Raw genomic sequence first — 21,417 nt, forward strand, 5'->3', positions numbered from 1 at the left:
GTCACCAGAGCTGTGTAGTTTTGAGTAATTTTGCTGTGGGTCTGAATCTCAAATATTCGCTGATGAAAATCAGTGAGCTCTATATGGATTTACAAATCTTTCTAGCTAGTAATTATTACATGTAATTTCTAAGGAGGAAGGCTTTGTCTTTGCATGCTGTGATCTCAGTGGTTGTAAACGTACACAAATGCATACTTCATGCGAAAGTTGTATTTCCTTTATTATTTTTAGAACCATAGAACATTACAGCACAGAAAACAGGCCATTTGGCCCTTCTAGTCTGTGCCGAAATGTTATTCCGCTAGTCCCATTTACCTGCACCCAGTCCACAACCCTCCAGACCTCTCCCGTCCATGTATCTATCCAATTTATTCTTAAAACTTAAGAGTGAGCCCGCATTTAGCACATCAGATGGCAGCCCCTTCCACACTCCCACCACTCCTTGAGTGAAGAAGTTCCCCCAAATGTTTCCCCTAAACCTTTCCACTTATCTCCCGAAAGCCATGTCCTCTCGTACTTATCTTTCCTAATCTAGGTGGAAAGAGCCTGCTCGCATTTACTCTGTCTATACCCGTCATGATTTTGTAAACCTCTATCAAATCTCCCCTCATTCTTCTATGCTCCAAGGAATAAAGTCCTAACCTGTTCAATCTTTCCCTGTAACTCAACTCCTGAAGACCTGGCAACATTCTAGTAAATCTCCTCTGCACTCTTTCAATCTTACTGATATCCTTCCCATAGTTAGGTGACTGCACACAATACTCCAAATTTGGCCTCACCAATGTCTTGTACAACCTCACCATAACATCCCAACTCCTATACTCAATACTTTGATTTATGAATGCCAGGATGCCAAAAGCCGTTTTTACAGCCCTGTCTACTTGTGACGCCACTTTCAGGGAATTATGTATCTGAACTTCCAGATCCCTTTGTTCCTCCACACTCCTCAGTGCCCTTCCGTTTACTGTCTATGTCCTACCTTGCTCAGTGATAAGAGCTAAAAAAAATTCTGCAAGAGGACTGAGGTATGGAACACAAGGAAAATCTGCCTTGTATTGTCCAAACAGCCACTTGCTCCGTTTTGCCCCCTCCCCCCAAGGCTTTAGCAGCCCAGCCACTTAAAAGCATTCACTGCACCTAGTTTACTGCCTACCTTACAACTTGTGTATTATTTATATTATAGGAACCAAGTAATGCGGAAAAAACTGATCCTTTTTTTCAAGCGAAGGAACCATGCTCGCAAACAGAGGGTATGTTCTACTACTTAAATGTTCTAAATCTTAATATAAATGGTGAAATAATCTTAAAATTTAAAAGTCTGATCAGAACATGAAGTACGAAACCTCAACTAGTAGAAGCAGGTTTGGAATAAGTTACGGTTTGGTTTGTTGTATGTATGGAACCACTAAGTCTCCTCTTATCCTTGGACACAACCGTGTGTTCAATATATTTTCAAGGCAACTGAGTCTGTTGAACTGACACAGTTTGTGTAGTTGAGGTGGTGTGTGATTTTACTGCAGTGTTCATAATCCCAGCAAGTTTTTTCTCCCCCCCCCCCCCCCCCCCCCCCCCAAGAGATGATGGGAAAGGTGACTCTTGCACACAAAGGCAACTTGGCCTCAAAATGTTATCCAGTCCCTTCTCAGTTATAATTCGGCATCTTAGTATTTGCTTCTCTGTCACGTTCAGTAGCTAAACCACAAATTTACATTAATCACTGCGGAGCATCAGGGAGGGAGAGAATTATGTAGATACTGTACATCAGGAGACAGTCACCCCCTTAGAACAGGTAGTTCTGGAGTCCAGGAAGTAGATAGAAGGGTGACTGTCAGAGGAGACAAAAGGAAAAAGAAAACGAACAGGCAGATAGTACAGAGGACCCCGGAGGCTGTTCCCCCTCAATAACAGGTTTTCCGCTTTGGAAGCTGTTGAGGGGGATGACCTGTAGGGGCCTAGCAGCAGTAGCCAGGTCTCTGGCACTGGGACCGGTCCTGCTGCTCAGAAGGGAAGGGAGGAGAAGAGGAAGGCAGTAGTGATAGGGGACTCGATAGTCAGGGAAACAAATAGGAGGTTCTGTGGACGTGAGCATGAATCCCAGGTGGTATGTTGCCCTTCAGGTGCCAGGGTCTGGGATGTCTCTGATCTGGTCCACGGGATTCTTGAGAGGGAGGGAGAACAGCTAGAAGTCGTGGTTCATGTTGTTACCAACGACATAGTTAGGAAGGGGGATGAGGTCCTGAAAAGTGAGTTTAGGGAGCTAGGCAGAAGGCTGAAGAACAGGACCTCAAGGGTAGCAATCTCAGGATTGCTGCCAGTGTCACGCTATAGTGAAGGTAGGAATAGGAGGAGATGGCAAATAAATGCATGGCTGAGAAGTTGGTGCAGGAGGGAAGGTTTTAGATTTTTGGATCATTGGGATCTCTTCAGGGGAAGGTGGGACCCGTACCGAGAGGACGGGTATGCTTGGGTGGTTCAGGAGGGTTTAAACTAGTTTGCGAGGGGGATGGGAACCGGAGGAGTAGGTCAAAGGAAGAAGGGGATGGGGAAAAGTCAGATCTAACAGGTAAAGAGCCTTTGAGGAAGGAGAAGCAGAGTACAGGCTATAAAAGTAGTAAGGCAGATGAGCTAAAGTGCATTTACTTAAATGCAAGAAGCATCAGGAATAAGGGAGATGAACTGAGAGCTTGGATAAGTACATGGGACTATGATATTATGGTTATCACAGAGACATGGCTGACATTAGGGCAGGAATGGATATTGAATATTCCTGGTTTTCAGTGTTTTAAAAGGGATGGGGGGGGAGGAGGAGGGGCGGCAATACTGGTCAGGGACACTATTACAGCTGCAGAAAGGGTGGATAATGTAGAAGGATCCTCTCTAGAGACAATATGGGTGGAAGTTAGGAAAAAGAAAGGAGCAGTTACTCTACTGGGAGTACTCTATAGGCCCTCTGGTAGCAGTAGGGATACTGAGGAGCAGATTGGGAGGCAGATTTTTGGAAAGATGCGAAAATAACAGGGTTATTATAGTGGGAGACTTCCACTTCTCAAATATTGATTGACACCTGGTTTAGACGGGGCGGAGTTTAAGTGTGTCCAGGACGGATTCCTGTCACGTGTGTTGACTGTCGACTAGAGGGGATGCCATATTAGATCTAGTTTTAGGTAATGAACTGGGACAGGTGACAGATCTCTTGGTGGGTGAGTATTTGGGGGACAGCGACCACTGCTCCATAACCTGCAGCATTGTCATGGACAGAGATAGGAGCAAAGAGGATGGGAAGATATTTAATTGGGGAAAGGCGAAATATGGGGCTATAAGGCAAGAACTTGAGAGTGTGAATTGGGATGATATTTTAAGGGACATGTACTATAGAGATGTGGTCGATGTTCCGAGATCTCTTGCAGGCTGTTAGGGATAAATTTGTCCCAGTGAGACAGAGAAGGAATGGCAGGGTGAAGGAACCATGGGTGACGAGATGTGGAACAACTAGTTAGGAAGAAGAAGGCAGCATACCTAAGGTGTAAGCAGCAAGAATCAAACAGGGCTCATGAGGAATATAGAGTGGCAAGGATGGAACTTAAGAAGGGCCTGAGGAGAGCAAGAAGGGGACATGGAAAGGCTTTGGTGAATAGGGTTAAGGAGAATCCCAAGGCTTTTTACTCATATGTGAAAAGCAGAAGGATGGCTAGAGTAAAGGTAGGTCCGATTAAAGACAAAGCTCTGGAAGTGGGTGAGGTTCTCAATGAATACTTCTCTTCAGTATTCACCAAGGAGAGGGGTCTTGATGACGCTGAGGACAGTGTTGGTAAGGGTAATGTTCTAGAGTATGTAGATATCAAGAGAGAGGATGTGTTGGAGTTGTTAGAAAATATTAGGACAGATAAGTCCCTGGGGCCTGATGGAATATTCCCCAGGCTGCTTCGTGAGGTGAGGGAGGAGATTGCTGAACCATTGGCTAGGATCTTTGAGTCCTCGTTGTCCACGGGGATGGTACCTGAGGATTGGAGGGTGGCGAATGTAGTCCCCTTATTCAAGAAAGGTAGTAGGGATAGTCCAGGGAATTACAGACCAGTGAGCCTTGCGTCTGTGGTGGGTAAGCTGCTAGAAAGGATTCTAAGAGATAGGATCTATGATCATTTAGAAATCATGGACTGATTAGGGACAGCCAGCATGGATTTGTGAAGGGAAGATCTTGCCTCACAAGCCTGATAGGGTTCTTTGAGGAGGTGACCAGGAGGATTGATGAGGGTAGTGCGGTGGATGTGGTCTACATGGATTTTAGTAAGGCATTTGACAAGGTTCCGCATGGTAGGCTTCTTCAGAAGGTCAGAGGGCATGGAATCCAGGGAGGCTTGGCCGTGTGGATTCAGAATTGGCTTGCCTGTAGAAAGCAGAGGGTTGTGGTGGAGGGAGTCCATTCGGATTGGAGGGCTGTGACTAGTGGTGTCCCGCAGGGATTGGTCCTGGGACCTCTACTTTTTGTGATATTTATTAATGACTTAGATGAGGGGGTGGAAGGCTGGGTTAGCAATGACACTAAGATCGGCGGTGTTGTGGATAATGTGGAGGGCTGTCGAAGCTTACAAAGGGATATTGATAGGATGCAGAGCTGGGCTGACAAGTGGCAGATGGAGTTCAATCCAGAGAAGTGTGAGGTGGTACACTTTGGAAGGACAAACTCCAAGGTGGAATACAAGGTAAATGGCAGGATTCTGGGCAGTGTGGAGGAGCAGAGGGATCTGGGGGTTCATAGCCACAGATCACTGAAAGTTGCCACACAGGTGGATAGGGTAGTTAAAGAAGCTTATGGGATGTTAGCTTTCATAAGTCGTGGGATCGAGTTTAAGAGCCGCGAAGTAATGATGCAGCTCTACAAAACTCTGGTTAGACCACACTTAGTACTGTGACCAGTTCTGGTTGCCTCATTTATAGGAAGGATGTGGGGGCACTGGAGAGGGTGCAGAGGAGATTTACCAGGATGCTGCCTGGATTAAAGAGTATGGATTATGAGGAAAGACTAAAGGAGCTAGGGCTTTACTCATTGGAGAGAAGGAGGATGAGAGGAGACATGATAGAAGTATACAAAATATTAAGAGGAATAGATAGTGGACAGCCAGCGCCTCTTTCCCAGGGCACCAATGCTCAATACAAGAGGGCATGGCTTTAAGGTATTGGGTGGGAAGTTTAAGGGTGATGTCAGAGGGAGGTTTTTCACCCAGAGAGTGGTTGGTGCATGGAATGCGCTGCCTGGGGTGGTGGTGGAGGCTGATATGTTGGTCAAGTTCAAGAGATTGTTAGATAAGCATATGGAGGAATTTAAGATATGTGGGAGGAAGGGGTTAGATAATCTTTGGAGTGGTTTGAAGGTTGGCACAACATGGTGGGCCGAAAGGCCTGTATTGTTCTATGGTTCTAATCCACTTGCACAATAATTCCCTTTTCATATTTTCATCTGCCTTTGAAATAAGCGCATCTCTTTCAGTCATCCTGTGTGGTCAGCCTCTTGGGGAATAACCCTGCCTGTTTTTACACAGGGATGTTGACAGGTCAGCCCACCTTTAGTTGCATTTCAACCATTCTCCCTTTTTTAATTGTTGCTCCATCGCCATTCATCAAGGTCGTGACTGATCTTCTATGTCGTTTCCCTTACCTCTGGATTTCCTACATATCCAGTGTTGCTTAATTCCCTTAATATGCTGAATGTTTTACAGGAACAAAAGATCTGTCAACGCTATGACCAACTCATGGAGGTTTGGGAAAAGAAGGTTGAAAGGATAGAAAATAACCCTCGGCGGAAGGCCAAGGAGAGCAAGACCAGGGAATATTATGAGAAGCAGTTTCCAGAAATTCGCAAGCAGCGGGAACAGCAGGAACGTTTTCAAAGGTTAGTGGTCATTACTTCAACTCTTCTTGCAAAATGAAAAATCAGAATAATACTCTGTCTCTCACCAATCCTTAAACCAAATCCAAAAAAGAATGAAGCTATTGGACAACAGTCTTATGGTGGACCTAAGAGAGTGCAACTGGTTTGGTGCTGAAACTACTTTGAGTGCCCCGTTGTTGTGCAAGAGTAGATCAGATACTGTTGGTTGCATTGCACTGCAGCAAACCTGTCAAGTATTTTACAGAAATGAATTCATACAGTCACAGAATGATACCGAATGGAAACAGGCAATTCTGCCTACCACGCTGACCAGTGGGCACCCATCCATATTAATCCCATCTTCCAGCACTTGGCCCTTGACCCTTTAATGCCTCATGTGATTCAAGTGCTTATCTAGACACTTAAATACTGTCAGTCACTCTACTTCCACCACTCTCTCAGGCAGTGTGTTCCAGGTACTTGCCACTCTCTGGGTGAGGAAGGTTCCCCTTGTATCCCTCCAAATCTCTTGCTCCTTACCCTAAATTTATGTCCTCTGGTTTTAACTATCTCTGATATGAGGAATAGTTTCCAGCAATCTACCCTTTCTGTATCCCTTATAATATGTATACCTCAATCGTGTCCCCTCTTAATATCCTCCTCTCTGGGGAAAACAGACCCAGCCTCTCTTCATAACAAACACTTTGTACGAGGCAACACCCTGGTGAATCTCCTGCACCCTCTCCAGCACTATCACATCTTTCCTCTAGCATTGTGACCAGAACTTCATGCAGTACTGAAGCTGAGGTCTGACCAATGTTTTATAAAGTTGGTGCATACCTCCCTACTCTTGTATTAAATGCCCTGAATAATGGAGGCCAAAATCCCATATGCCCCATCATTCCACACTGTCACCTTCAAGGATCTTTGGACTTGTACACCAAGACCCCTCTGTTCCTCAGTGGTCCCCAGGAGCTTACTATTCATGGTGTATCTCCTAAACTCAAAATGCATCATCTCACATTTAACTAGATTAAACTGCATCTGCCATTTCTCAGCACATTTCAGCAACACATCAATATCACTCTATAGCCTAAGACTACCCTCCATTATCAACAACTCCACCAACCTTTGTGTCATCTATAAACTCATTGATTGTGCTTCCTACATCTACATCCAAATCATTCATGTATGTTACAAATGGCTAGAGTCCCAGCATTAATCCCTGTGGAACACCACTAATCACAGGGACCCAATCACAAAAATAACTCTACCATCACCCTCTGTCTCCTTTTTACCAAGTCAGTTTATGGATCCAGTTTTCCAACTTGTCCTGGATCCCATGGGCCCTAAACTTTTGGACCAGTTTCCCTTAGATTCAAAGAGTTACACAGCATGGAAGTGGTTCCTTCAGCCCAACACATCCATTGCCAACCAAGATGCCTTTCGAAGCTAATCCCATTTGCCTTCATTTGGCCCATATCCCTCTCGACCTTTCCTTTCCATGTACTTGTCCAAATATACGTACTTCTGCCTCTTCCTCTGGCAATTTAAGCACCACTTCCATATGTGCACCACCCTCTGTGGAAAGACTTGCCTCTCAAGTACCCTTTAAAGCTTTCCCCTCTCTGACACTCACCTGTGCCCTTGAGTTTGAGATTTCCCCTATCTCTGCCCCTCATCATTTTATAAACCTCAATAAGGTCACCTCTCAGCCTCCTCCACTCCAAGAAAATCAGTCCCCAGGCAACATCCTTGTGAATCTTTTCTGCACCCTCTCTAGCGTAATCACGTCCTTCCTATAGCGTGACAACCAGAACTGCAGACAGTATTCCAAGTGTGGTCTAACCACTGTTTTGTACAATTGTAACATGACATCCCAAATCTTGTACTCAATGTTTTGGCAGTCATCTGGTACCTCACTTGTGGCCAACAAAGATTTAAAAATCACAGCAATCTCGTTTCATGCCTCCCATAGCATAGAGTCACACAGGCCCTACACCCCAACTGGTCCATGCCGACCAAGATGCCCACCCAAGCTAGTTCCATTTGCCAATGTTTGACCCATATCCTTCTAAACCTTTCCTATCAATGTACCTGTCCAATTGTCTTTTAAAAGTTGTTATTCTACCTGCCTTGACCACTTCCTCTGGCAGCTCATTACACATAGATACCACTCTGTGTTTACAAAAAAAAAGGTTGCCCCTCAAGTTCCAATTAAATCTTTCCCCTATGCCTTCTAGTTCTTGATTTCCTCAAACTTGGGAAAAAGAGTGTATTCACCCTATCTATGCCCTTCATGATTTTGCACTCCTCCATAAGATCACCTTTCATTCTCATACGCTTCAAGGAATAAAGTCCTAGCCTGTCAAACCTCTCCCTATAACTCAGTCCCTTGAGTCCTGGCAACATCCTTGTAAATCTTTTCTGCACTCCTTCCAGTTTAATGACATCTTTCCTATAGCAGGGTGACCGAAACTGAACACAATACTCCCAAGTATGGTCTCACCATTGTCCTGTACAACCACACCATGACCTCCCAACTATTATACCCAATGCTGTGACTGATGAAGGCCAGCATGCCAAAAGTTACCTTCAGCACAGTCTAACTGTGACTCCACTTTCAGGGAACCATGTACCTGAACCCCAAAGTCCCTCTGTTCTACAATACTTCCCAGGGCCATTCACTGTGAAAGTCCTATCTTGATTTGACTTCCCAAAATGCAACACCTCACACACCTGAATTAAACTCCATTTACCATTCCTTGGCCCACTTACCCAGCTGATTAAGATCCCCCTGTAATTTTTGATAACCTTCTTCATTGTCCACTATACCACCTGTTTTAGTGTCATGTACTAACCATGCCTTGTGCATTCTTATCCAAATCATTGATATAGATGACACCAACAATGGGCTCAACACTGACCCCCCTGAGGGACACCACTAGTCATGGGCTTCCAGTCCAAAAAACAACCTTCCTATCATCAAGCCAGTTGTGTATCCAATTAGCCAGCTTTCCCCAGATTCCATGTGATCTAACCTTCCAGAGCAGCCAACTATGTGGAACCTTATCAGAGGCCTTACTGAAGTCCATATAGACTACATCTGCCACCCTGCCCTCATTGACTTTCTTGGTCATATTATCAAAAAGCTCCATTAAGTTTGTAAGACATAATCTCCCACACACACAGCTGTGCTGAATACCCTTAATCAACCCGTCTTTCCAGATGTGTGCATATCGTATCCCTCAGAATCCTCTCCAGTAACTTGCCCACCACAGATGTTAGACTTACTGGTCTATAGTTCCCAGGTATTTCTTTGCAGCTCTTAAATAAAGGCATAACATTTGCTACTGTCCAGTCTACCGGCACCTCATCTGTGGCTAACGATGATGCAAATATCTTGGCCAGAGCTCCAGCAGGGATAAACCTCATCTGGCTCTGGGGATTTATTCACCTTCAAGCCCACTAAGACATCGAGTAACTCTTTATTTTTGGAGACTTGCACTAGAATTTCACCTTCCCCTTCATTGAATCCTCCTACAAAATCAGTTTTCTTTTCCCAGGATGGAAATGTCAAATACAAGAGGGCATAGCTTTAAGGTGAGAGGGGGGATATTTAAAGGAGGTTTACGTGGCATGTTTTCTTCACAGAGTGGTAGGTGCCTGGAATGCTTTGCCAGGGAAAGTGGTGTAAGCAGTTACAATTGCAACCTTTGAAAGGCATTTAGACAGACACACACAGGCAGGAAATTGAGGGATATAGACCACAGATGTGCAGTTTAAAATCTTCATGGTCTGCACAGACATCACTGGCTGAAGGGCCTGTTCATGTGCTGTACCGTTTTGTGCTTAGACTATAAAACAGTTGCTACAGCATTCTGATAAACATGGCGATACATGGTGAGGTTGGGGGCGGGTTGGTGGTTGACTCCCTAGAGTAGTTTGAGGAAAAAAGAAGTCTCCAGATGCATCATTATGCAGTGAAATGTTGAGGTTCAGCAACCTGCTTCAGTTATTTTGTATGCTGCCAGTACCAATCTGCCTTGCCCTCCATCTTGGTAGGGTGCAGAGATGAGCCCTGTGCTCGGGGAGGGGTGGGGCTGTGCTGCCGCCTTTGTTCATGGACATCCTCTAGGTGCAGAACCTGCACAAGCTCGGCAGTCTTGTGCAGCTATACGTGTCTGTTCAGCCTACCATCAAATAGGCCAAAAAGGTAAAAGATCATTGAAGTCTAATTAAAAACCAAAACATTTATTTTTGTATGCAGCCACTTGGCTTCAAGTGAGCATTTCCTTAGTTTCTTTTGATTTACATCTGTTATCTGTAATTCTACATCCCAATCAGGCTTATTTCATGTATAAGGTCAAAGCTCCACAGGCAACTCTAAATAATTATTGCTGTGAGCTGACAGTGAAGCTGTTTGAAACAAACTCTCTCTGGTTACTGGGATGCTAGCCAGGAATCCACTAGCTTCATGAGCAAAAGCTTCATTTGTGGTGCTAAAACTTTGGTTCAGAACCAGCAACTTGGATAAATTACCCGCTTCACAGAATAGTGTAAAAGTCCGTCCACAGATTAAGGCAGCCAATGACAATCAGTATTGAGATTTGTGAATGGATGATGTCTCAGTACTTGTTTGAGGAAATGGAAATGATACCTCTTTTGGCCATCGCTTACACTACCTCCTCTGCAACTTTCATCTGACAGTCTTCTAACAAATGTAAATATCTTTCAGCTGAGCTGTTTGGTCCTCTAAGCTCTGTGTCGGTCAATTTGCAAGTGGAATAGGGTACTTGCACATTGAGCCCCTGCCTAGAATGTAATGTAGAGTGGCACCAGGAGAGTTAAAATGGGAAGCTGGGAGAGGGCCTGATGTCAAAATTCCTCCTGAAACATTAAAAGCCCTTTTAACATGTTAAAAGGAAACATTGCCCATGAGGCTTATTTATGGTGTACTTATTGCTGCAGTGCCTCTGTCGTGGTTTAAAAATAGGATAGAGGAGAAAGAGAGGATGAGGGCCAAATTGGTATGAAAAGCTAAAGTGAGCAATGTTGGGCTAGCAAATACAGGCTAAGTGAAGCAGGAAATTGTATCTAGTGTCACCATATTGCTTGCACGTACAGGTATGGGGTTTATCCTGTGGGAATATTGCACAGAGGGGAATGCAACTCAGCAGAATAACACAAAAGCAATAGTATCAGATACAAATTTTCACCTTGAGTATTGGCTGTGGAGGTAAATGCATGTGATCTGATTAGTAATACTTTATCTGGAATTGGGCTGACTGGCTAAGGTTAGGATGCCAGAAAGTGCAATTATCACCATGAAATTATAGGTTCTCAACTGAAACACCATGGAATCGTGCATTTGTTTGATGACATTAAAATCTGTGACTTGCTCCTCAAGGCTTTTAAATTGCACCTGAAGGATTCAGAACCTGAAAGGAAGTTAGAATTTTGTGTTAACTTTAAGGATATTATTCGCTCCAATTCTGGGCAAAAAAACAGGATACGAAAACCATGGCTGAATTTACTTACATCGGGTCCATGTTGGCTCCCAGCAGACTCAGTCCAATCAGTCCTATTCCCTGTCCCTATTTCTCTATAGCCAGCAACTTGCTTTCTCTTACATGCCCATCAATTTCTCTAGTTCTTTTTGCCAACCACCTGCATTTGTCACCCCATTATAGGAAGGATGTGGAGGCTTTGGAGAGGGTGCAGAAGAGGTTTACCAGGATGCTGCCTGGATTAGAGGGCATGTGCTGTGAGAGGCTGGACAAACATGGGTTGTTTTCTCTGGAGCGGCAGAGGCTGAGGGGGGACCTGATAGAAGTTTATAAGATCATGAGAGGCATAGATAGTGTGGACAGCCAGTATCTTTTTTCCCCAGGATTGAACTGTCTAATACTAGAAGGCATGCATTTAAGATGAGAGGAGGTAAGTTCAAAGGAAATATGCAAGGCAAGTTTCTTGACATAGAGAGTGGTGGGTGCCTGGAACGCGCTGCCAGGGGTGGTGGTGGAGGCAAATACGACAGAGGTGTTCAAGAGGCTCTTAGAATGTGCAGAGAATGGATGGATAGGCAAAAGGGATTAGTTTAGTTTCGTGTTTAATCTCTGTTTAATTAGTTCTGCATAACATCATAGGCTGAAAGGCCTGTTCCTGTGCTGTACTGTTCTATGTTCACTAAGGAATAATTTACAGTAGCTAAATAACCTAACAGCGCAGCTTTGTACAAAGAAGCTCTGAGCATTCAACAATGTTTTCCAATAAGAATAACTTTCATTCGTTTGGGATGTGGAAGCAAAATGGAGCACCCAGCAGAAATCCCTGGTCACGAGGGGATGTGCAAGTCCCACAGAAGCAGCAACTGCAGCTCCAAATAGAGTGAAGAATTCAGAACAATGCAGCCCCATCACTATACTAAATGTTTACTTGGTCCATCACCAGTATTTAATAGCTGAAATGTCTAACCCCTACAAACTATACTGCAGTTATTTGCCAAGGCTACTCTGACAGCATCTCCTAAACTTGACCTTCAGCACCAAATAGTTCCAGCATCCTTTGTATTTCACTTTTGTACCATTTATTTTTTTTCATGTTTTGAAATGACTAAAAATTTCAATGACAATTTTTTTTCAGGGTTGGACAGAGAGGAGCTGGGCTTCCAGCAACTATAGCCAGGAGTGAGCATGAGATTTCTGAGATCATCGATGGACTTTCTGAACAGGAGGTCAGATATTCCCCAAAAGTCTTTTTGTTCGTTCAAGTTGACAAACTCACCTTGTCCAAGATTTACCTCCTGAATTGACACAGGCTACTGTTTATTGAAGGCTTTGCTGGTGCTAAGACATGAGACATGAACTCTAATGATTTTGTTGCTTTTGATGTGATTCCAAACTTATTTGTTGGCATCTGCTTGGCCTAGTAATAATTTTTATGCTGTAATTGGGCTTTGGAATTAGGACTATCACTGAAGATGATATTCTAGATTGGTTCAAACTCCCGATTTCTCTGTTATGTGTATCTCGGCTGACACTTGGAGTTCACTTCTGATGCACCGTAGGAGTAATCGATCATTTTAGCAGTGGTGATTCAGAAGAATCCTGATGCCTCAGTGGTGTTTATTATATCCCTGGTTTCACCTAGTGAATGTTAATTCTGAAGAAGGGCAGATGCTTTCACATATAATCATCAGATAGGATCTGGCTTTATGAAGACAGTGGGGGCCTCAATTTCTGAAGAGTCACTGTGCTATTCCAACTGTAGGTTTAGGATTAGTAGCAAGATTCACTACCACCACTCATCCTATTCCAAATGCTCACCAAGTGATATAAGCAGGCACCTATAATCTTGTAGTGATTGCTTGAACTGAGCTTGGGTTCACCACACAATGGCTAGAAAAAGCACTGGCCAGAAAACAGTTGAACTAGAATTCTTACAAACACGATTTGGACCACACTATTAGTGGGCTGGTATCCTAGAGTTCAGATCCCGTCACAGCAGCTGGGAAATTTAAATTAGTAAATAAAATATGGATTTAAAAAGCTAGTATCTGTATGGTGCCCATGAAACTGTTGGGAGTGTTAAATAGCATTCATTCATTAATGACCTCTAGGGAAGGAAATCTGTTATACTTCCAATCTGGCTGACGTGTGACACCTGACCCACAACAATATAGTTGACAACCAACTGCCCTCCAAATTTGGCTATTGCACCACTAAGTTTAGGGGCATTTGGAGCATGAAATGCATGCCAGTATAGCCACCCAAGTCACACCCACATCTCATGAGTAAATAAATAATATAAAATCACAGTACTCCAAACTTGTGCTAGTGAATACAAATCTCACTGATGTCTCTGGTTTTGAGGTTGTTACAAGTTGTGCAAATATGTAGCTGCATGTGATTTAGCCAAAGCCATCACTATATCTAGAGATAGGACAGAAGGTTGGTAGTGAACTCTTCCCAGATCCTGTTGAGTAACAAGCATATTGAGGGTTTTTTTCCTTCAGAGTGTTGCTGCTCTCCATTCCTGTGTATTGAGATGGGCAGTAATCCAGCAGTGACTGCCTAAGCAGACTGCCTAATTTTAGTCTTAACGGCCTAATTTTAGTCAAGGATGTAAGAAAATAAAGAGAAGGTTGTGGACTTTTTATTGTAGTGGACTAAATCCAGTGAATGGTTTATTGCAGAACAATGAAAAACAGATGAGGCAGCTTTCTGTGATCCCTCCAATGATGTTTGACGTGGAACAGCGACGGGTAAAATTCTTGAACATGAATGGAGTAATGGATGATCCCATGAGGGTATACAAGGAACGACAGTTTATAAACGTCTGGTCTGACCACGAGAAAGAAATCTTCAAAGAGAAGTAAGTAAATTATTGTACCGTTTACTATTGAACATGTTAGTTTTTAAATTTCTTATTCATGTTTTCTTTCCCAATCTGCTCCTGTCTTGCTACACCATCAGACTCAAATGTATTGCATCTGCTAATATGGGAACTTTATATGTAAGAACTTGTGGATAAAGTAAAAAGTCAAACATGAGTAGAACTCTGTTTCCTTTGTTTGGGTACAAATGAATCTCATCTTCACAGTTGACAGGATTTACAGAGCTGGAAGTTTGAGTCACTTTAACTCTCAATATAAATCCCCTTAAAAGTAACTTACCTGTGACTTTGGAAAGCCCCTGTGGCTTTTCTGTAAATTTGTTAACAAGCTGGCCATGCCTTTGCAGTTGATAGTGTTCTGCTTTTTGCCTTAATCAGTTTTGATTGTTGCACGTGATTTAATACACTTGTCTACTTCTAATTTTGATGCAATGTAATAATAACATCAAATTAATGAATAACTTACTCTGCTGTCTGTTGGACACTGGCTTACAAGGAAAATCAGTGTTTTTGTTTAGTTTTTGTTCATTAATTGATCATTTGAGTTATTGATGAGAAATTTCTGTTTTCAACAGATTTGTTCAACACCCTAAAAACTTTGGTTTGATAGCATCTTACCTTGAACGAAAGGTTAGTGGCTTTTCTGCATCTTTGTCTTTGGAAAAGAATCTGAAAACTACTTTTTTTTTTACTTCTGTCTTTAACTAATTTGCTTGAAGTACTTTAAAACATTATTATGATGAGTGAGCTATATGCTCCCTGAACAACCTTTGTAAAATATTTTATATTTTACATGTTTATTAAAATTTGTTATATTGGCCTAGAAATTCCATTCCAGAACATTGGGGGTGGGGAAACAAGAGTTGTGAAAATGGGTAATATGGAGCAGAGCAAAATTGTGACACTTCTAGGCCCATTACTGCCCAACAGGAAATATGATCCCTGCCTTTCTGGCAGGGTTTTCATTAGTGCTGGGACATAGTTTACACCTAAAGTTCAAACAAGTGATATCAACAAAAATGCAACATCTAATATTTCTGGTCTTCAACTGAACTGATATGGAAAAACAACAGTTCTCGTTTACTCCCAGAACAGCCAGAGGACATAGAACAGTGCAGGTGATCCCCACATTACGGGGGTTGGTGGGGAGGGCGGGGTGCACTCCTACAAAACGTCCATATCGTGATTTTTCTGTAACGTGAAGCCGCGTCATCTGCACATGGATCAAGAAATACAAGTTGAAAAATTGTGATGTATTTATCTCTTTTTTTCACATAAATTCTGTTAGAGTGAACTTCATTCCATATTTCAATTTTTTGGGTAGCGATTTGTGAAATATGTACAAATGGATTTGCATAACCTGAATGACTGTAATGCAGCACAGAAGCTGGTCCTTAAGCTATCTTTTTACTAAAGCTGTTTCCCCTGGAACTTCGGTATTTAAAAGACCAACACTTAAACCGTATCTTTTGTCAAACTGTTCCATAGCATTCTGCTGCATTGCTGCTTACACCTGTCACTGCTAACACTGAACACTGAGCTTTCCTTGCATCCAATTACTTTTCTGTATTCCAAATTGACGTCCAATATGGATTTGCTGACACCTAGCATTTGTCTTACTACTTGGCATGAAGTTGGAACCATAGGCATCAGAGATGTCATGGACAACAATAGGGACCATTTGCAAAGAGGCATGGAAAGGCATATCACCCAAGACCTTAGCCACCAAGGCTGACAGGAACCTAGGGCAGTACGGTAGCGTAGCGGTTAATGTAATGTTATTACAGCGCCAGCGATCGGGGTTCAATTCCTGCTGCAGTCTGTAAGGAGTTTGTACATTTTCCCCGTGACTGCGTGGATTTCCTCCAGGTGTTCCGGTTCCTCCCACATTCCAAAGACGTACGGGTTAGTAGGTTAACATGGGTATAATTCACAAGATCACAAGACAAAGGAGCAGAAATAGGCCATTTGGCCCATTGAGTCTGCTCCAGGAGCTAAACTAAAAACTATTTGTATCTAACCCCAAATTCCGGCCTTATCCCCCTATCCCTTGATACCATGACTAATTAGATACCTACCTATCTCCTCCTTAAACACCCCCAATGATTGGGCCTCCACAGCTGTACGTGGCAAGGAATTCCATAATTTCACTATCCTCTGGCTAAAGAAATTTCTCCTCATTTCTTTTTTAAACCGGTACCCTCTAATTCTGAGATTGTGCCCTCTAGTCCTGGACTCACCCACCAAGGGGAAACCACATCTACTCTGTCCAGTCCTTTCAACATTCCAAATGTTTCTATGAGGTCCCCTCTCATTCTTATGTACTCCAGTGGGTACTGTCCAAGAACCGACAAATGCTCATCATATGTAAGCCCTTTCCTTCAAGGAATCATCCTCATAAGTCTCTCCTGAACCCTCCCCAACATCAGCACATCCTTCCTAAGATATGAGGCCCAAAACTGCACACAGTATTCCAAATGAGGCCTCACCAGTGCCCTGAAGAGCCTCATCAACACTTGCCTACTTTTATACATTATACCTCTCGAAATGAATGCTAACATAGCATTCGCTTTCTTTACCGCCAATCCGACCTGATAGTTAACCTTTAGGGTATCCTGCACGAGTACCCCCAAGTCCCTTTGTACTTCTGTATTTTGAATTTTCTCCCCATCTAGATAATAATCTGCCCGTTTATTTCTGTTTCCAAAGTGTACAATGGCACATTTCTCAACATTGAATCTCATCTGTCATTTCTTTGCCCATTCTCCTAAACTATTTAAGTCTCTCTACAACCTTCCTGTGTCTTCAATACTCCCTACACCTCCACTATCTTGGTGTCGTCTGCAAACTTAGCCACAAACCATTTAGTCCATCATCCAAATCATTAATGTACAAAGTAAAAAGAAGCGGCCCCAACACCAATCCCTGTGGTACACCACTAGTAACCAGTAGTCAACCAGAACAGGATCCCTTTATTCCCACCCTTTGCTTTCTGCCTACCAGCCAATACGCCACCCATTCTAATATCCTACCTGTAATTCCATGAGCTCTCATCTTATTAATCAACCTCTTGTGCAGCACCTTGTTGAAGGCCTTTTGAAAGTCTGAATACACAGCATCCACAGCCTCTCCCTTATCTTCCCTACCTGAGATTTCCTCAAAAAACTCCAATAGGTTGGTCAAGCAGGATCTTCCCTTCACAAAACCACGCTGGCTTTGGACCTATCTTGCCTTGCATCTCTACGTATTCCGTAACCTCATCCTTGAGGATCGATTCTAATAACTTTCCCACCACTGATGTCAGACTAATGGGTCTGTAATTTCCTTTATGCTGCCTCCCACCTTATACAGCAGAACTACATTTGCGACCCTCCAGAACCGTGCCAGTCTATCAATTCCTGGTAAATTATCACCAATGCCTCCGCAATCTCTAAAGCCACCTCCTTCAGAACCCGGGGGTGCATCTCATCCGGTCTGGGAGACTTATCTGTTTTTAGTCCATTTAGCTTCCCTAGCACCTTCTCTCTAGTAATCTTGACTGAACTCAGTTCTATCCCCTGAGACTCCTGACTATCTGGTATATTGCTGATGTCCTCCACAGTGAAGACCAATGCAAAATACTCATTTAGTTCCTCTGCCATCTCTCTGTTATCCATTATAATCCTGCACTGTTTTCAGTTGGTCCTATATCAACCCATGTCTCTCTTTCACTCTTCATATATTTAAAAAAAACTCTGTTAGTATCGTTTTGAATGTTATCTGCCAACTTCCTTTCATAATTCATCTTTTCTTTCCTAACGACCTTCTTAGTTTCTTTCTGTAAGTTTTTAAGTTTCCCAGTCTTCTGTTTTCCCACTAATGTTTGCTTCCTTGTATGTCCTCCCTTTTGCTTTTATTTTAGCCTTCACTTCTCTCGTTATCCACATTTGTGCCATTTTTCCATTCGTAATCTTTCTTCTTGGAATATATCTATCCTGCATTTTCCTTATTTCTTGTAGAAATTCTGTCCATTTCTGCTCTGCCATCCCTCCAACTAGCTTACTTTTCCAATCAGTTAGGGCCAGTTCCCCTCTCATGCCACTGTAATTTCCTTTGTTCCACTGAAATATTGACACATCTGATATCAGCTTCTCCTTTTCAAATTTGAAACTGAACTCAATCATATTGTGATCGCTGGTTCCTTTACCTTTTGTTCCCTAATCACCTTAGGTTCATTACACAGCACCCAATCCAAAACAGCCGATCCCCTAGTGGGCTCATCAACAAAATGCTCCATTGGGCAGCGCAGGCTCGTTGGGCTGGAAGGGCCTGTTACTGTGTTATATAAATAATTTTTAAAGTTTTATGTTTATAGCTTGTCATCTTTCAGGAGCAATATCAATGCAAGTTGGGCTTTGCCAGGAGAGCATCCTTGAGATCTACAACTTCAAATACAGCCTGGATTGCATTGCTCATAAAAATCAAGGTCTTGTTCACTCAGCTTCCTAGCTTTCGGGTCATTCCAGGCTACTGTAGTTAATGCCACATCTAATAGTTTGCTGCTCACTGCTGTTTTAGGAAGGTCACCCAAGCTCCACACTCAAGGTGAAAAGGCTCCATCCAATTCTGCTCATAGGAGGGAGCAAAGTGGGCATGGGATTTGATACCATTGTCGCCTCCCCTAAAATACAGGCATTCAGACACCACTCATGCAGTATTAATCCTGTCAGAGGTCATTTGCCTTGCTCCAGTTTAGAACTTTAAATCGTGGACCAGTTCTGTCCCTCCCATAACAAATTTAAAATTAATAGTTCCATGGTCGCTGGTCCCAAAGTTCTCCTCCCCTGACACCTCAGTCACTTGTCCTGCCCCATTTCCCAAGAGTAGGTCAAGCTTTGCCCTCTCTCTCTGTCAGGGCCTTCAATATATTGTGAGGAAACTTTCCTGAACTCATTTAACAAATTCCATCCCATCTAAGCCCCTAGCACTAGGGCAGTCCCAGTCTATATTAGGAATGTTAAAATCCCCTACTATGACAGCCCTATTATTCTTGCAACTTTCTGCAATCTCCCTGCATACTCATTCCTCTAATTCCCATTGACGTTTTGGGGGCCTACAGTAGTATGTCAGCAAGGTGTCAATCCCCTTCTTATTTCTCAGCTCCACCTATAAAGCCTCACTGGACAATCCCTCAATAGTTTCACTACTTCAGTGATGTTCTCCTTAATCAGAAATACAACTTCCTCCTCCTCTCTTTCCTCCACCTCTATCCCACCTATTTGTTGTCGAGAGTCCGAGTTGTGCAACGCAGAAACAGGCCCTTCGGCCCACCAGGTCCATGCCAACCTGTTTGCCCATCTACGCTAATGCCATTTGCCCACGTGAGGACCTTTTCCTTGCTGGATGATGAAACGAGTGGATAGTCAGTAGGGCAATCTAGTAAAGCAGTCTCACAGCTCCAGCGACCCAGGTTCAATTCTGATCTTTGGTGATGTCAGGATGGAGTTTAAACATTCTTCCTGTGAACATATGGCTTTCTTACAGGTGTTCCAGTTTCCCCACATCACTGACTACTGTAAATTGTCCCCAGTGTAGGTGGGTGGCAGGGGAATTGGGGTGATGTAATAGGCATAAGAGAATGGATTACAGGGAAATAAAAAGGAGGGGATTTCTCTGAAATCTGGGCAAGTGCCCTCCTTCTACATCATTATGTAATTTGAGAAAATGTGAGCACATCTGGTTCACTAATATCCTTTAGGAAATCCAAATCTATCGCAATGTGATTAACTCTCAGCACACACTGTGTTCCTCTGGTCAGCCACTCGGCATATTACTCCGCTACAAATTTGGTGTAAAACTGAAAGGTAATGGGACGTCAACCAGACTTGCACTAGAAAGGCACTCACAACCCAGTTGAACTGTTAAAGACCTCCTCATGAATGTCTGGGGACTTGGGCTACAGACTAATCAAACAAAAACAATGCATATTCATGCTCATGGGATTGTACCTTTCAGTCACTGTGCTGCATTCCTCCACTGTGGTTGTAGCAGGCAGGAGAAATCACGTTGAGATTACTCAACATTGATTTTTGACTCTGAAGTGTTAGAGCATCAGGTCAAACTTGTGAAAGGAAACTTCGTGCTGACTGCCACCTACTATATCCTCTCTGCAGGTGAAGCAGCACCAGTTGTAAGAAGCATTAAGGCTGGCTTCTGTGTTCCTTGCTCCAACTCTTGGTGAATAGTGTCTTGGGTGATAAATCCTTCAATGCCACCTCCCAAATGATTGCCATGCTAATGCTCCTTTAATAGTAAAGTCACACAAAGATCATGATCTTCTCATTCAAGATTTCCAGAATAGCATTGTTGGGTAACAACACACTGCATCAATTTCAGACCTCACAGCTGCAAACTCAGGAGCCAGCCCTTAACTTCCAAGTTGAATATTAATTCTCCTGTGGGATTTGACTCTTGTCTCGGCATCTTTAGTCCAGGTTTCTGTTTTGTTAATCCACAAATTTAGCCACAGTAGTTGAGATCTGGTTATAATATGAAACCTGTTTTCATTGTTAGTTCAAGTTGCTGTATTGCATTGAAAAGTAAATCTTTCAACTATCCTCCCTCATTTGATTTCTTTGTCTAGGATTTTTTGTGTGGTCTATTTAAAAAGAAAGGGAAATTGAACATAAAAACACTCAACATGAAGGGTCTCTGACCTGAAATGTTGACTCTCTCTCCCTTCCCATAGACACAGCCTGACTGCTGAGTATTTCCAGCATTTTCTGGCTTTATTTTCATGTAAAATGGGTACCTGATGTTTGGCATGGGCCCGGAGGGCTGAAAGGCCTGTTCCATACTGTCTCAATCAATGACTACAGCTGACTCTGAAATGGTCCCTTTGGTGTCCTGAAATGGGAGGGAGGAAGAGGTGTTTGCTGTTGATGAGGACCTTCTTCCACCAAAGGATGGTGAATCTGTGGAATTTGTTGTCATAGAGGGCTGTGGAGGCCAAGTCATTGGATGTATTTAGGGCAGAGATTGATGTGTTCTTGATTGGTAAGGGGGTTAAGGGTTACAGGGAGAAGGTTGGAAAATGGGGTTGAAAGAAATCAGCCATGATTGAATGGTGAAGCAGACTCAATGGGCCAAATGGCCTAATCTATATGGTCTTAAAT

At 43.1% G+C, this 21,417-nt stretch overlaps 1 protein-coding gene across 11 annotated transcripts in view; it reads left to right on the top strand.

Moving 5' to 3' along the window:
* The window catches only part of ncor1 (nuclear receptor corepressor 1), a 288,134-nt gene that overhangs the window by 88,989 nt on the left and 177,728 nt on the right, over positions 1–21,417 (top strand). For all 11 annotated transcript variants that reach the window (XM_052035511.1, XM_052035515.1, XM_052035517.1 and 8 more), the window contains exons 9-13: positions 1,184–1,250; positions 5,715–5,887; positions 12,512–12,602; positions 14,064–14,242; positions 14,839–14,893. In XM_052035511.1, the coding sequence (XP_051891471.1) occupies positions 1,184–1,250; positions 5,715–5,887; positions 12,512–12,602; positions 14,064–14,242; positions 14,839–14,893 (565 nt within the window). The remainder of the gene's footprint in view (positions 1–1,183; positions 1,251–5,714; positions 5,888–12,511; positions 12,603–14,063; positions 14,243–14,838; positions 14,894–21,417) is intronic.

This window comes from Pristis pectinata, chromosome 21, assembly GCF_009764475.1.
Source record: "Pristis pectinata isolate sPriPec2 chromosome 21, sPriPec2.1.pri, whole genome shotgun sequence".
NCBI lineage: Eukaryota > Metazoa > Chordata > Chondrichthyes > Rhinopristiformes > Pristidae > Pristis > Pristis pectinata.